The following is a 16,801-nucleotide window of genomic DNA, read 5'->3' as shown; positions in this document are numbered from 1 at the left end:
AACGAATCAACGGACAAAGGATTAATCTCCAAAATATATAAACAGCTCATGCAGCTCAATATTAAAGAAACAAACAACCTAATCCAAAAATGGGCAGAAGACTTAAATAGACATTTCTCCAAAGAAGACATACAGATGGCCAAGAAAAACATGAAAAGCTGCTCAACATCACTAATTATTAGAGAAATGCAAATCAAAACTACAATGAGGTATCACCTCACACCAGTTAGAATGGGCATCATCAGAAAATCTACAAACAACAAATGCTGGAGAGGTTGTGGGGAAAAGGGAACCCTCTTGCACTGTTGGTGGGAATGTAAATTGATACAGCCACTATGGAGAACAGTATGGAGGTTCCTTAAAAATCTAAAAATAGAATTACCATATGATCCAGCAATCCCACTACAGGGCATATACCCAGAGAAAACCATAATTCAAAAAGACACATGCACCCCAATGTTCATTGCAGCACTATTGACAATAGCCAGGTCATGGAAGCAACCGAAATGCCTATCAACAGACAAATGGATAAAGAAGTTGAGGTATATATATACAATGGAATATTACTCAGCCATAAAAAAGGAACGAAATTGAGTCATTTGTTGAGACGTGGATGGATCTAGAGACTGTCATACAGAGTGAAGTAAGTCAGAAAGAGAAAAACAAATATCGTATATTAACGCATGTATGTGGAACCTAGAAAAATGGTACAGATGAACCGGTTTGCAGGGCAGAAGCTGAGACACAGATGTAGAGAACAAACGTATGGACACCAAGGTGGGGAAAACCGCGGTGGGTTGGGGATGGTGGTGTGCTGCACTGCGCAATTGGGATTGACATGTATACACTGATGTGTGTAAAACTGATGACTAATAAGAACCTGCAGTATAAAACAAACAAACAAAAAAAAACAAGTAGTACTAAACTTTCTTTGGGTTATTTGTATGGAAATATGTTAATATAAATGTTTCAGACATTACATGAAATTTCTAAAAATCTTGTATGGTATAATGTTATAAGTCATAATTGTAGTTAATATTTTAAAATGTATATGTCAGAAATAACTAAAAAAAAAAAAAAAGATGTGTTTAAAATACCAGACAATAATAGTATATATGCCAAAAGAAAAATTAATTGAGTTAGAGCATTCTAAGGTCCTTGTTATCCAGGAGAAAGATAATAATTTTGTTTTAGATCTTTGAAACTCATGAATTAAGCATGTGTGTTCTAATTTATCTGAAACAACAGAATCAGAGAGTAAAACTTCTAAATTAACAGAGGGAAAAGTGAAACAATAAAATAATTAAATTATAAATAAAATTAATAATAAAATTTAAAAGGCAAAAGGGGTAAAAAGAAACAGAACATCTGAAAGGAGCCCAAATTAGGATAAATTTAAATCCAGTATGGAGTTTACATGCTAGTGGAAGAAAGATACAAGTGAAATGAATAAATATGTACATAATTTCATGTAGTATTGTGCTATGAAGAAAAATCAAATAGGGTAAAGCATTAGGTGGTGCTTAGAAGACTATTTTTAGATTAGGGAAGATCTGAGAGAAAAGGGGAGGAAGCAAGATTCTAAGGCTTTTTATCTTGAGCAAGAGAAAAGGTTGAAAAGAGAAGAGGAGACAGAAAACAGACTGAGAAGAGACAGCAGGCGAAGTGGGAGTAAAACCAGAGTGTTGCCCAGTGAAGAAATGTTTCAACAAGGAGGGCACGGTCAACTGTGAAACGAAGGATGTCTGGTTAATTTTCTACACACATCTTTCCCAGACCTGGAGAATAAGGGCCAGGCTCAGTATTAAGAAGAGTTGTCATAGTCTCATTAGGCATATATAAACCCAGAGAGTGGCTGAGTGCAAGGACTCTGAAGCCAGACTACCTGAAGTTGAATCTTGGCTCCATCTCTTTCTGGTTGTGAGCTGTGTGGTCTTAGGCGAATTATTTGACCTCTCTGTGCTTTTGGTTTCCCCATCTGTATAATGGCGATAGTAATAGCACTTGTTTTCTCTGTTTGTTGTGATTAAATGAGTTAATATTTATAAAGCGCTTAGAATATACCTGGAATATAAAGTAATCACCATGTTATGTCCTTGTTAAAAAGAGAAAAATCCCTAAAATGGCAAAGATAGGAAGGACAACTTTGCTTGTAAAGTACAGACTTGCATTCTCAGTAGGTTCACTCTGGCACAAGATTTAAGTAATTAAATTATCAGCATGACTGACAAGATAATTATATTCTGATCAATATAAGCATGAAATAAACATGTCTGGTTCTTCTTTACTGTAGTATCTTGAATTTAAGGTGTATTTTCATATAAAATTATATTTCAGTGTCATAAGGAATATTCTTTAAACGCTTAGTGGTTCAGACCCCTAACCTGTTACTCTTTTCCAGCTGGATTATTCCCTTTTCTCTTTTCAATCTAAAATAAACTCAGATGAAAAGTGACAACAATATAATTTTCAGTCTGCACATTAATAGAAGAAATAGCTTAACACTTTCTTGGTGTTAGCTATTATAAGGAGGCAAACAAAACATTTCCAGTGTAAAATACTGAAGTAGGTGCTTTGAAGCATTCACAAAAGTTTATGACTCTTACTAATGTGAAAGATAAATGCATGTACTTGAGTGAGATGATTACACAAGGGGAGTATATAGCTAATGAATGATATGGTAAGTGTTATAAAAGATAAGGCAGATCTCACTACTGGTTCTAAGAAGTTTCACGAATGAAGTGAGATTTTTGTGTGGGTCTGGGTAAAGGAGTCATTACAGTCACTACATTTTAGGATATGCAAGGACTCAAACTATCTTTAATGCAAACTTCCTTAGAAAATTACTAGAGAAAGTACTTCAGCAAAATGAGGAAGTAAACTAAAAGGAAGATACTAGATCCATAAAACCAGGGCTCCAACATAAGATGGGGCAAAGGGAAGTCCCAGGATAACAGTTATTCAAGCAGGACTAGAGGGTCACTTGCACAGACCAGAGCAAAAGAATAGAGGAGTGAGGGAGGGAAAATCCGAACTGATAGGGAATTTAAATTTCAGTGTTTCATTTGATGTGATAGATGTTTAAGGTATAGGATCCCTGGAACATTTGGAAAAAAACAAGCAATGGGTGAATCAAAAACACCATCACCAATAAAAATAGGAAAATAAGGCAGTTATAAATTTGAGGGGGACAGGTGTAAAAAACCAAGATACTATATTACTTGTCGCTGAAGTCAATATTTAACAGTCATGATAAAGTAAATACTAACTGCTGACTTACACAAAAAATTGTTACAAAACTATTGGCAGAATGGGGTGGAGAGGGGGTTAAGAGACTTAATCCTCAACTACTCTAACTGAGGTCATTTCTATGCCATTAAAAAAATAAATAGCAACATATAATTTAGAAACAGGGAGGTAGATTCCAATAGAAAGAGCCAAAAAAAAAGTTGGAAGTATTGCCCCTGAGGAGTGAGAGTTGAGGGAGGGTGTTTGTGGAGGGTTTGGGAAGGGATTGAGGTTTTCCAGTGTAGACCTTGAAAAAGCATTATATGGAACAAACTTTTCATTAAAAATTAAAGGAATGGATGGAAAAATCAGAAGACTTTGAGATCATATGCAGGGTCCCGATGGAATAGCAATGAGATCTCTTATCATTCATTCATTCATACAACAAATAGTTATCAAGCACATTCTGAGCCAGGCACTAAGCTAGGCCCCAGGAGTACAATGGTGAATGAAGACACTTTTGGTCCCTGCCCTCATGGAGCTTCTGTCTACTAGAGCAAATAGACAATGAACAAGAAAATAAATACATAGAAGAGATACAGATTGTAGTAACAAGTGGTGTGAATAGAAAAAAACTGTGTGCTAGAAAATGGTGGTGAGGGAAACAAAGGGCAGCTACTTCAGTTGTTTGTCAGGGAAGGTCTTTCAGAGATGAGTGAGCCTTGAAACACATGGAGCATAAACCAAGGAAGGATGTGTATAGACTCCCAGGCAGGAAAGGCTGGTGGGTCTAGAAACTGTTAGAATGCCACTGTGGCCAGGAGCAACAGGGGTGAGTCAGAAGGCTCTAGAGAAGGTTGAAGAAGAGGGCCCAGATCACCTTGCTATAGGTATAAATTTGGGGAGTCCTCAGAGTACAGATATTTAAAGCCATGGGTGAAGAGTGTAAATAGAGCATTCCTCATCCAGAGGAATTCCAGCATTTAAGAGGAAGAGCCAGTAAAGGAGACCGAAAAGGTGGGGCCTGTAAGGAAAGGCACAGCCAGGAAGTCTGAAAACTTCCCCAACAATTTCCTAACATTTTTATTTGTCATTTTCCTAAAACTGCCCTATAGTTTGTATTTCTTTTGACAAAATGCATTACAATTTAGTTTTGAGATTTTAGCGTCAGTTCCAGAGGTAAGTGGAGATACTTGTACCTTAGAAAAATCAATTTACAATTACCGGAAAAGTTATTTACTCATCCCCACTGTAAATTATACCAGTGTGGCCCGGAACCTTTGCTCGAATCACAGCTACAGGGGTCCTCCTCTGTGCTCTTGTGGGGTCATCCGAAAGAGTGCTAGGATTTCAACCGAGATGTCCCTGTGGTTATCCTCAAGACTGTGTCCCCCGCCCCCTCTGAGAATAAACAACACTCCACAACACTCCAGCTTGCACTCTTCAGTGTTGGAAGGAAATCGAACTCGCTACCTTGCCCACCGCCTAGGGCGCAGCACTGAGCGGTGACCGTCACGGGCATCGTGATGCGGTTACGTCGCTTTTGGGGCCCCTGAGATTCGAAGCCGGCGAGTCATGGCCGCGGGCTGCACCGCCCCAGGTAAATCGACAGAGCGCTGGGCCCGGACCTCGGAAAACCAGCGCCAGATGAAAGGTGAGAGTCGACAGAGGCAGCCGGAGGCAGCAGCGAGATTCAGGACGCCGAGTACACAGCTTTCCGGGAGGACCCGGGCCTACACCCGCCCGAGGGCTGTTGATGCGCCGCCTCCGTGCGCCCCTCGTCAGACGGCGGCGGTTACTGCTTCCGAGGTCATTTGACGCGTCTTTCGGTGCAGATTTGGCGCGCGCCTGCAGAAGCGGCGCCAACCTGAGCCCAAACCCGGGCAAATGACTTACCTCTGCCCTCGCCCAGTGCTCGGCTACCATTTCCTTCCGTCTTTACTCCGCTCTGTGTTTAACGGCGCGCGCCAGGCTAGACCGGGGACGGAGGCCGCAGGGCTGTCCTGGCCAGGCTCGTCCCTGGATCCCGCCCCGCGGGGGGCCGTGCAGCTCCCGGCGCTCCGGCCGCTGACCAGCGCCCGCAGTCTGAGCCGAGGTTGCCGCAGCGCCAGTAATGTCGGGGCCCAGGCTGGAAGGACACGGCGTGGGGAGGCTGGGAGCCGACCGGCTGCCCCCGCGCCCGTCCCCGGGCCGCAGATGGGGCGGGCCAACAGGCAGGACCCGAGGAAGCCCATGGGCTTAGGGCGTTGGGGGGGGAGTGGGAAGGATCGCAGCCCCAGCTGCGCGGGAGCGAGTTCATTCGCGTCCCCTCATGGGGAAGGGAAGTGGTTTTCTATTTTGGGGTGAGGGCAAGGCCAGAGAAGCTGCCACTAACTTTGGATCCATGCATTGATTTTGGAAAGCTTTAAAAGGCTCAGTACTTTCTGTTCTCAGATCTTTTCCGAGGAGGATTTCCAGCTCCAAATTTGAGACTCATCTCCCCTCTCAGCCAGAACCGTGGGCTCGTCCGGCGGGGTAGGGGGGGTGGGGCGGGGAGTTGTTGGCGGGAAGTTTAGAACTGGTTCGCTGCGCTTATCCTGCTCTCTCTTGTTCCGCCGGCTCCCTTTGTGCTCACATTCTGCGCTGCCATGCCCTGCTCTCAAGAGGCACAAGTCATCTCCCCCAGCAAACGGGCCCGGCCTGCGGAGGAGGGCGGCATACGGATCCGCTTTGTCCGGCTTTCGGAGCACGCCACCGCTCCGACCAAGGGGTCCGAGCGCGCCGCGGGCTATGACCTATACAGGTGAGTGGGCACCCTGTCCGCCCGCGTCCCCGAGGAAGGCCGGCCCGGGCGAAGAGCCTGAGAGGGCCCCCTTCTGTCCCGTCATCCTTACCTCTCGCAGAGAAGCCCCAGTTCCCGAGGTATAGCGCTCTCAGCTTAGCTTACGTTCCAGCCCGCTGCTGCCAAAGCTTGAAACAGCCACTTAAAAGTACAGAAACAAACGCTTTTTGCATTATATAGAGTTTCTGCCTTTTTTTTAATGTTGAAAAATTTAGCTTTCCTCTTTAGCATAAATTAAATACGGATTTGGGCAGAGTGTGGAGTGGTAAATACCAGTGAATGTCCGCCCAGGTGTTATTTATTTTGCAGCATTTATTGCGCCCTTTCTAAGTGGAAAGTAGAGATGAAGAAGGCCCACTTTGGCCTTCAAGGAGTGGCCTGAGAGTGATGCTGTGCTCAGTAGAAAGAAAAGCCACGGTAGGAGCCTAGGTTCTTAGGTAATAAGGTAGCTAAGAAAGATTAATGAAAGTTGCTTCTACCTTTAAGGGTTAGTAACATTTCTCTATATGTCCATATTTAGGTTCACTCCAAGGACTGGAAATTTCCAAAAGGGTCCAAATATGAAAAGCAGGGATGTTGGTAATACTACCATCTTCTCTCTTGTACAGAACTTTTTGCCTGTACTAAAAACTGGCACATGTGCTATTGTATTTAATACTCAACAACAATCCTGAAGTAGATGAGTGGTACTTTTAGAGATGTGGGAGTTTGTGAAGAGATGAATTGATACCCAAGGGCTTGAGTATAATAAATTTTTGACCCTGAATTCAGTGCTTTTTTTCCCACTTGACTACTGTCCCCAGTTCTTAGAACCATTAAGGTAGGTGAAAAGTGATATTGGGGAGGGGGGGGTGTTGATTACATGACTAAATCCCAAGCCTTAGGATTTATTTTAAAGCATCCCAGATAATTCTAATGTGAGAACCACAGGTCTAAGTCATAAGTACCACAGAAGGGAAGAAAGGAGTATATGATGATAGTGGGAGAAAAGAAGGAAAAAGAAAAGCGAGGTATAGACTGTTGTAGCTGAAAGCTGTAGTCCTTTATTTTCATGAATAAAAGTAGAGTGATATACATTGACTACACCATATCTGGGCGCTGTTGTGAGTCTTAGGAGAGACTTCGATTTAAGATACTTTGTAAGCATCCTCCTAACACAGGTGACTTTCTGTATACTGAAATAGACATGGAAATATCTCTGATAAATTAGAGTTTTAACTATTTCAAGAGAGGAAATTCCAATGAAAGAAGTAAAAATATAGCACCACTTTACCAGTCTTAATTAAGGGCTCAAAAGTAACTTCCAGTTCTGCTTATGGTAAAATCTCTTAAATTTCTATCAAGGAGAGGGCTACAGTAATAACAAAGTAGCAGTATTTGGTGAGTGGACCTTAGAGAATTAGTTCCTCAGTAGTGTCCATCTCCAGGGCCTGTTCACAGTGGTCAGCTCTCTCCCTCAGCCAGTGAAGTTCACGGCCACCGCTTGGTAAGCTTGGTAAACTACCAAGACCAGAACAGATGCAACACAGCTGAACCAACCCCACCACCACCACCACCATTTATGTTGGCCATCTATTTTCTCCTTTCCTTCTACATGTTTTCCCTAACGATTAGAGGATTGTTGTAAGAATAAAATGAGTTATACCAAGCAATTAGAACTGTGCCTGGCACACAGTAAGGGCTTAATAAATGTTAGCTATTATTTGCTATTATCTACCCTTCTTTCTTGGTTCTTTATTTTCCTCTTTTCATACCATGTTAGGGAAGCATATACCTTTTAAAGTCTGCCTTTCAGCCCCCTCCTGCTAAATAATTACCTCAATTTGCCAACAAAACTTTGTTCAGGGGAGAATACATTTACATGTCACCTCTTTCACCAAAAAATGCACAGAGAATTACTATATCTAAATACCAATTATCTTTCATTATTTTCCTAGTGCCTATGATTACACAGTACCACCTATGGAGAAAGCCCTTGTGAAAACAGACATTCAGATAGCTCTTCCTTCTGGGTGCTATGGGAGAGTAGGTAAGTGATTTTGAGACACAAGTAACTCTTTGTCAGGCTCTTCCTTTGTGATATGTTCTTTCATCTTAGTTTCATTTGGGGTATAAATGAGGGAAGGGATATTGCTCGGCCTGTGTCCTAAAATAAAGACGTGCCACCTGTGATGGCAACTGCAGTCATTTGAAAACTTTCCTTTACATATCTACTTTTGCCTCTATCGCTTTGCTTTTTTTTTTTTTCTTTCAACTCCTTACTTAAGCTTTTAGGACACTCACATTGGCCCAGGAGGTTGTTTTCACAACTACTCACTGTGAGAAAAACTGAAAGTATAGGTGATTTTTAACTGGTGCTTTTCCCAGTCTTAACACCAACTCCCCCTTCAAGGATCAGATTGCATGTGAAGTCAGATTTCTTTGTGAAAGTGGTATTTGTTTTATAAGAAAAAAGAGGCAGGTTCAGGATAATGGCACATGGCATCTTATGAGAGTAAAGTTTCTAACCCCTGAAAACATCAGGCCCCTTAGCCTTTCCCCCTTTGGGTATCCTCTCATGGGGTGTGCTCGGTAAGGGATGCGCTTCAGTGCACTAGAGGGAAATGCCTCACAGTGGGAGGAGAGAGGACAAAATGCAGGTCAAGTCAACAGGTTTGACTCTTCTGCCCCAAGTCAGTTGTCACTATAGAAAGAGTTTAAAACTTCTTTTCAAGAGCATAATTACTTGCTGACTAACTTCAGAGTAAACATAAAGGAGCAAATGGAACTGTGATCCCTGGGGGAATCTTGTTAGCCATGAGTCAGAGAACTGCTAATACTTCAGCCTTTAAAAGAAAAATGAGGGGCTTCCCTGGTGGCGCAGTGGTTGGGAGCCCGCCTGCCGATGCAGGGCACGCGGGTTCGTGCCCCAGTCTGGGAGGATCCCACGTGCCGCGGAGCGGCTGGGCCCGTGAGCCATGGCCGCTGGGCCTGCGTGTCCGGAGCCTGTGCTCCGCAGCAGGAGAGGCCACAACGGTGAGAGGCCCCCATACGGAAAAAAAAAAAAAAAAAAAGAAAAATGAGATGAGCTCTCTTCATCTCTTTTTGGCAGCACTGACTGCATTTTTAGTGTATTTGGGGGGGGTAGTTAGGAGATGAGGTGAAATAACAATGAAGGCAGGAAGGTGTAGCATTTATTGACAAAGTGCCTGATTTAGGTTATTCTGCAATAAAATACTAGAAGTTAGGGTAATTAATGGTAGGTCTGATGCTCAAGTCAGCAAGAATAAGGTATAAACTTAGCTTCTTACTCTGGTTAATTTGTTTCATACAAACATGTCTTTTGGCATCTGAATTATGAGTAGGAGTTCCAAGTTCTAGGCTAAGCTCTGCTACTCTGTGGTTGCGTTTATGCCTCTCTCTCTCTCTCTGCCTTCTTCCCAGTATGATGTTCCCATCCTGCATGTTCCCATGTATGTCTGTTCCCATACTGCAACATGCTCTGATTTCCTACCTTAAAATAAAAGTCTTCTTCCTCTGCCCCATGTCCCTGCCAGCTACCATCCTCCCTTTGTGACCAGACGTCTGGACAGAGTTGTCTACAGTTTTCCCCACTTGTTCACCTCCCAGTTCATTCCAGCAGTCCACAGCTTCACCACCATAGATCCTCAGTTGCCTAAAGACGTGCTGGAGTGGTTTAACTTGGTTTTGAATTAAACCTTGTCAACCTTTTCTAAAGTGTTCTTTTCTACTTTGGTAATACAATGTGATAAATACATTTTTAATTCAGAACCATCTGCTAAGGTTAAGATTAACCATCTGCTATGGTTAAGATTAAGATATGGATGTTATAGGAGATGAGAGTGACATGCTTAAATTGTGTCAATTATATTCAGTATTGCCCTTCCCTCTTAAGACAGTCAATTTCTCCTTTTTTGTTTTGTAGCTCCACGTTCTGGCTTGGCTGCAAAACACTTCATAGATGTAGGAGGTAATATATGTACATTTTTATTCTGTAAATATTTGCAGGTGTTTACTTTGTCTTTGCTTAAGAGGCAGTAATCAAATGACAAATTTTATTTTTATCATCAAGAAAAGAAAATGATTTTTGTTGTGTCTTGCCTTTTAGAAATTTCTATCTCTGAAGTTACAACTATGATATAGTTTTAAATGCTATTTGAGTATGTCTAATTTTTTAATGACCATTATGTGAAATGCATGTTATTTTCCTAATAAGCTAGACACTATCTGACAGATAGGATTTTGCCTTGGTTTAGTGATCTGCATTTGGTCCAAAACTGACTCTATTCATAGAAGGAAGTTTGTTATTATAAGGAAAGGAAAAGCTTTTATATCATTATTTAAGCAACTGTAGTGAGTGCTTCTCTAACAAGACATCCTGGCCCTCGGATAAGTGGGTATGCTAAATTCTCCACCTCTTGCCATTTTTACAAAGCTACTTTTTAACAGACCAGGAAACTGGCTCAGAAATGAGCCCAAGTTGGGACTGGGACTTCCCTGGTGGCACAGTGGTTAAGAATCCTCCTGCCAATGCGGGGGATACGGGTTCGAGCCCTGGTCCGGGAAGATACCACATGCCGCAGAGCAAGTAAGCCCGTGCGCCACAACTACTGAGCCTGTACTCTAGAGCCCTTGAGCCACAACTACTGAGCCCACATGCCACAACTACTGAAGCCCACGCGCTCTAGGGCCCATGCTCTGCAACAAGAGAAGCCACCACAATGAGAAGCCCGCACACCGCAATGAAGAGTAACCCCCGCTGACCGCAACTAGAGAAAAGCCTGCACGCACCAATGATGACCCAGCACAGCCAAAAATAAATAAATTTATTTAAAAAAAAAAAAAGAAATGAGCCCAAGTTGACACGTTAAAAACTGGAATCCATCCATATTATTCCAATCCCCTTGTTCTTTCCACGGCAGTTAAATACTGTGAATCACCCTGCCCCTTCCCTCCACCAGCGGAGCCCTGCCCTGAATTAGCTCGCTGTTACCTGCACTTCAGGGGTTAACATGCGGCTGAGGCCTGTCCCTGGGCTGTCTCCCCATGGTGTCACTAGATGGTGCTGTGGGGCAAGTCGGGAGCCTAAAAGTAGGTCTTAGGGACTGAAGAGGAGCAGAGTTTGACTGAGATGGACTGACCTCGGGGGCTGAGGATTGCCTGGGTTCAGTTATGCTTGACTTTCAAAAATACTTTTACAAGGTCAGTATGGTCACTTAGGCCTATAACTTAAGGATGTAAAAGATTGTATATATTTTTAAATAAATTTCAAAGGGTTGTGAAAGGAACACGGGCTTTGGAATAACAACAGGATTTGGGCCCCAGCTTTGTCACTAACAAGCTAGTTATTAACTTTTCTGAGCCTCAGTTTTCTTATCTGTAACAATGAAAATCAGTGTGCTTGTCCCTGAATGATGGGAAGATTGAATGATAATGTATCTGATATTTCCTGTCCCTTAGGGACTTATCAGATCTTTTTTTTTTTTAATGGAAACATTTTTTCCAACTTTGTTACTAATTTTTGCTCTGTTTACAACAATCCTCTGAAAAAATTCATGTAAAAGCAGTGGAGAGTTAGTTTGCCTGGTGGTTGGTGTGGTATTATTCACACAATCACATTGTGGTGTGTTCTTGGATGCATAGTATCTTAGAAATGTCTCTTAGGCACAAGTTTATCATAGTTGGCCACAGTTTTTATTTCAGAAGAGGGATGTTGTTAGAATTCCCAGGCTGTAAATAAGAGTCAAAGGGAAAAGTTGAGTATGCAGGATTCCGTTCAGAATTCACATCTGGTAGGTGTGGATAGTTTTCACTAAAGAGGGTTTCCAACAAATGACATGCCAAAGTCTTGACACAGTAAAACTTTTGCCTGAAGTCAGTTAATCACCCTGCCAGTTCCAATGCATGATTTTTCCAGTGATAACTTCAAAATACTTTATGCTTTCTCATGAAGAGAAATATCCCTGATGTTTATGTCCCTTATGTAGAAAAGGAATAAGTCTTGTGTTTTTTTTGAAGGTCAGTTTGCCTTTGAGTAATAAGTAATAAATGAACTTAGAACTATTAGATTTTTTTTAATACTATTGGCATTCATACTTAAAAAAAAGAAGGGCCTTTTTTTGTTATACATTTTAATTGACTTCAAATTACTTCATTTCTTTTAGTTAAGGACTTTTCAAACTTCTGTGTGCCAAGGATAAAATCTATGTAGATAATCTGGCTTTGCAGAATTCAAGACACCCAAACATATAAGTGTGATAGGACTACTTTACAGATACATAGCAAAGGCCTTTACAAAAAGGAGTGTTTTTGTATTGTAGAAGATACCATAAAGTAAACAAATAAATACTTGCAAGTCATATGAAAAAGAGTTAAATACCCAAACAGATAAGAAAAAAACAAAACTGATCATAAAATGTACAAGAGGACGAGCAAATGTGCACGATGAACTTAAGGAGGAAAAAAGCCGAGCCTCACTAGTCATCAGGGAAATGTAAATAAAGCCATGAGATACCATTTTTTACTCACCACGTTGGCCAGAATTTAAAAGATTGCTACTATCTGGTACTGTCAGGGAGTTTGGAAATGGGCATTCTTAAATGTCACTGATAGAAATTTGAATTGCTATACCTTTTTTGCAAAGTTATCTAGCAATATCCATTAAAATTTTAAATATACACACCCTTCAACCCAGGAAAGTGCTTTTTTGAAACTATTTGATGAGAATAAAAAACACTAATACTCAAGAATGTATGTAAAGGACTGCCTTGATTATTATGGGAAAAATGTGAAAACGACCTGAATGTCTGATGTTACCTAAGAGAATAGTTACATAGAAATAACGGTGCTGTATTTCCATATCTTGGATCTAAAAGAATGACTTTTAGATATATTACTCCCCAAGGATATCAATAATATTTTAGGTGGAAGAAAATGTGTAAAATACATTATTGTAACATTGGCTACCTGAGGGAGGGTCGGGGAACATTATTGGCCTTTACTTCATATGTATTTGTACTATTTGGGGAATGAAACAAGAGTTCAGAAGTCAGCCCACACCGCCTTCATCTAATGCATTCTAGGTGAATGAGTGCTAGCTAGCCTGTGCTTCAGCACTCCCACATGGAGATGCCAAGGCCTTGTGTGGTCATTTGTTCCGGCATGGGAGGCATGGAATGACCTGCTGCTGAGGGGTTCCTTCATTAACTCTGATCTAAACTGTTCCTGCAGCTGAAACTTTCTACATCTAGCTAATATAGAAAACAGCTGGTCTCATTTTTATATCCATTCTTTCAATAAATATCAAGAACTAATTTAATGATCAACTGGCAGTGGGGAAAGATGCCAGGCTTCAGTATTTTTTGAATTGGTCAAAGTTTTATTGCTGTAGAACCAAAAAAGAATAGTTTCCTTCAGTCTAGACATGATATGAACCACTTTCAGCCACTTTTATACTCACCCTTCTCGCTGTTAAAAATGTGTTTATCTTTAATTCAAACTCTTAAAAGTGTTGTATCAGGAACCTTTTAAGAAGTGCTTAAGTTCAGTTTCACTTACCCCTAGTAATTCATGCATAAACCACAGGGGTTCATTTAAACTTCTACTCTAATCCACTGGAAAAATCTAAAATGTTGGTTTTCTGAATATTTTTCCCCATGGTGGAACTTTTTAAAATTTTGCTTCCCCACCCCCCCGACATGAGAAAATTGAAAGGGGATGCTTACCCTTGTTCTAAGAAAGAAAAAAAAATTTTTTTCAGTTGACCTTCAAATAATTATGAGTCTGACCAACCAGCATTAGTACCCATTGAGCTAAATTCCTGATTCTTTTTATTTTCTTTTTTCTTCTTTGATAAGAGTTTTGTTTTGTTTTTTAAAGAAGTGAGGTGTTAATGAGAAGCTGTAAGATGTGACATGGAGCTACGTTTAATTAGATTCACATGAATCCTATCCAGCATTTTACAAACTGGGGGGGAAGAATTAACATGTATAAAAGGAGACAGGCACTGAGGGGGATGAAGGGGGTAGGAGAGTGACTGCTAACAGGGGATTTCTTTTTGCGGTAATAAAAATGTTCTAAAATTGATTGTGGTCGTGTTTGCACAACTTTGAATATGCTAAGAACCGTTGAATTGTGAATTGTTTCTCAGTATTAAAAAAGGAAATGAGAAGGCCTTGTGCACCTATATTATCTGTGCTTGTGTTTATGGAAATGTTTTGGATTCTTGGCCCAAAGATAGATGCAAGCAAGTCCGGTAAATGTACTTCTCCAGGCCAAGGCAGGGCCCTGGCTCAAGTTTCTCTACTGCAAAGATTTGCTGCCTTTGTGTTTATAATCTCAAACAGGTACTAATTACACATGGCTCTGTGTAAAAGTGTACTCATTATTAAGCTTATGTGCTAATGTCTTCTGAGAGATGTCCTGAGAAAGGCTGGTAGCTTAAATTAAAAGAAGAAGAAGAATGTGAACTGAACGATTCAGCTCCATTTTCATTATAAAAATGGAATGTTCTGATATTTGCTAGACTGCTGCTTAACACTGACTTATTCTACTGCAGATCTTTAGGCTTTTTGACATTTTTATTTATGACTCAATCATATTTCAATCTGGATGTTAGTGGGAAGTTGCTACCAGGAGAAGCCTTTAAAACCCAAATCATAATTTTCTCTTAAGTCTTTTGGACAGATGTGCCACAAATAGACAGTAGGATTGGAGAGAACAATTCAGGATGACTTGTCTGAGATGCTAAGTGCCTACTCCCAATTTAGAATAGGTAGTGGTCACCATTTGTAAGGATGACAGGTTGGAAAATTAGGACCACTTTCTTAATTCTTTTTTGCATTTTAGTAATTTCTTAGTTTTGAGGCTTTACATAGTACCAGAGCAAGATACACATATTCGTTGTAAGGATAAAACTCTCAGAGCTACTTAGGAATGATTTTGAGGTAATCATATACCCTTAGTCTTTTGGTACCATAAACCAAGCTAATATTATTTTTCTTTTTTCTAGCTGGTGTCATAGATGAAGATTATAGAGGAAATGTTGGTGTTGTACTGTTTAATTTTGGCAAAGAAAAGTTCGAAGGTATGTCAAATATATGCAGTCACGTAAGTGCAGTGAGTTTTCCAAGTTATGTATGTCTCAGTAACTCATACTACTCTAATTCTCATTGTACCGTACAATACAAGGCAGGATACAGAGAATGCATCAGTATCAGTAATAAATTGTTTTGTTTTTTTCCTTTGAAGTCAAAAAGGGTGATCGAATTGCACAGCTCATTTGTGAACGGATATTTTACCCAGAAATAGAGGAAGTTCAAGTAAGTATCATAAAAACTGAATAGGGAATAAATGATGTAACATCTTCAGTGAAGGAAAAATAAAAATTTGAGGATTTAATATGCTATTTGTAACTAGATACAGATCTTCCTTGACTTAACAATGGGATTACATCCCAATAAATCCATCATAAGTTGAAAATATCTTAAGTTGAAAATGCACTTAATACATCTAACCTACCGAACATCATAGCTTAGACTAGCCTAACTTAAACGTGCTCAGAATGCTTACGTTAACCTACAGTTGGACAAAAGCATATGACACAAAGCCTGTTTTATAAGAAAGTGTTGAATATCTCATGTAATTTATTGACTACCATGCTGAAAGTGAAAAATAGAATGGTTGTATGAGTACAGAACAGTTGTGTTATCAGTGGTTCACCCTTGTGATGGCATGGCTGACTGGTGGCTGCAGCTTGCTGCCATTGCCTAGCATCACAAGAATATCACACCGTATATCACTAGTCCAGGAAAAGGTCAGAATTCAATAGTTGGGGCACAGTTTTTACCGAATGCAAATCACTTTCACACCATCATAAAGTCAAAAAATCATAAGTCAAACCATCCTAAGTTGGGGACCATCTGAGGTAGAATATGTGACTAGTCTTATTTTAGGCAAAATTTAAATCTTAGAATTTCTTGAAATGTTTTCCATAGCTATTATACAGCATCACTTTGGATAATAAACCACTTAAATAGCCTGTGAAATTCTACTGTTCCCTTGGCTTTTTTGGAACTTATTAAATATTTTAATTTATGAAACTTTAAAATTTTAATTTCTGTAATCTCCTTTTTGAAACAATGGTATAGCAAGAATAAAAGTCTTACAAATTTGGAGCTGGAGAGAACTGAAAGAGGATCTGAAATTAATTACATGGCTTACTACCTTTATGTCTTTTCAGGTTTTAGATGACACTGAAAGGGGTTCAGGAGGTTTTGGTTCCACTGGAAATAATTAAGATTTATGCCAAGAACAGAAAATGAGAAAATATACTTTTTCCTTGAAAATAAAGACTTTGCTTAAAGTGTTTTGGTGTTTTGCACTTCTGTAAACTTAACAGTTTTAGCTTCTAAAAATACTTGGTTGTCTTATGATCAAGGAAAGGATACCTCTGTTGGGATCACATAGAAACTTACTTTCTTGTGTTTTTCTGCATTTGACTGTTACATAAATCTGTGTGGTGACCTCATGCAGTTTCTTTTAATTAAATGCACATCAATTACCCCAAAACCTGTATTATTTAATTCGCTATATATTACCCCTTCAGTAACTTATTTTTTAATTGCTTTATATATCATAAGCAATGCCTTTCATTCAATAAATTTGAATTCTTTCACAGATACAAATTACTGTATAAACTGAACTGAAAGACAATAAAAAGAAGTTAAAATTATTCCTAATTCTTCCCTTCTC

At 40.1% G+C, this 16,801-nt stretch overlaps 1 protein-coding gene and 1 long non-coding RNA gene across 2 annotated transcripts in view; one reads left to right on the top strand and one right to left on the bottom strand.

The window, feature by feature from the left end:
- The window catches only part of LOC307050002, an 84,361-nt gene extending 79,150 nt beyond the window's left edge, over positions 1-5,211 (bottom strand). The window contains exon 1 of the long non-coding RNA XR_013810776.1: positions 5,125-5,211. This is a non-coding gene — a long non-coding RNA (uncharacterized lncRNA). The remainder of the gene's footprint in view (positions 1-5,124) is intronic.
- On the top strand, positions 5,116-16,415 carry DUT (deoxyuridine triphosphatase; the record flags this gene model as incomplete). The annotated part of the gene is made up of 7 exons (XM_079699740.1): positions 5,116-5,338; positions 5,872-6,010; positions 7,987-8,078; positions 9,975-10,019; positions 15,060-15,134; positions 15,299-15,369; positions 16,290-16,415. The coding sequence occupies 7 exons, from the start codon at positions 5,116-5,118 to the stop codon at positions 16,344-16,346; spliced, it is 702 nt and encodes a 233-aa protein (XP_079555866.1). The 3' UTR covers positions 16,347-16,415.
- Between the last annotated feature and the right edge of the window lie 386 nt (positions 16,416-16,801).

This window comes from Hyperoodon ampullatus, assembly GCF_949752795.1.
Source record: "Hyperoodon ampullatus genome assembly, chromosome: 3".
NCBI classification, from domain to species: domain Eukaryota; kingdom Metazoa; phylum Chordata; class Mammalia; order Artiodactyla; family Ziphiidae; genus Hyperoodon; species Hyperoodon ampullatus.
Note: the sequence above shows the minus strand (reverse complement) of the source record. Positions and strands in the feature narration are given on the sequence as shown.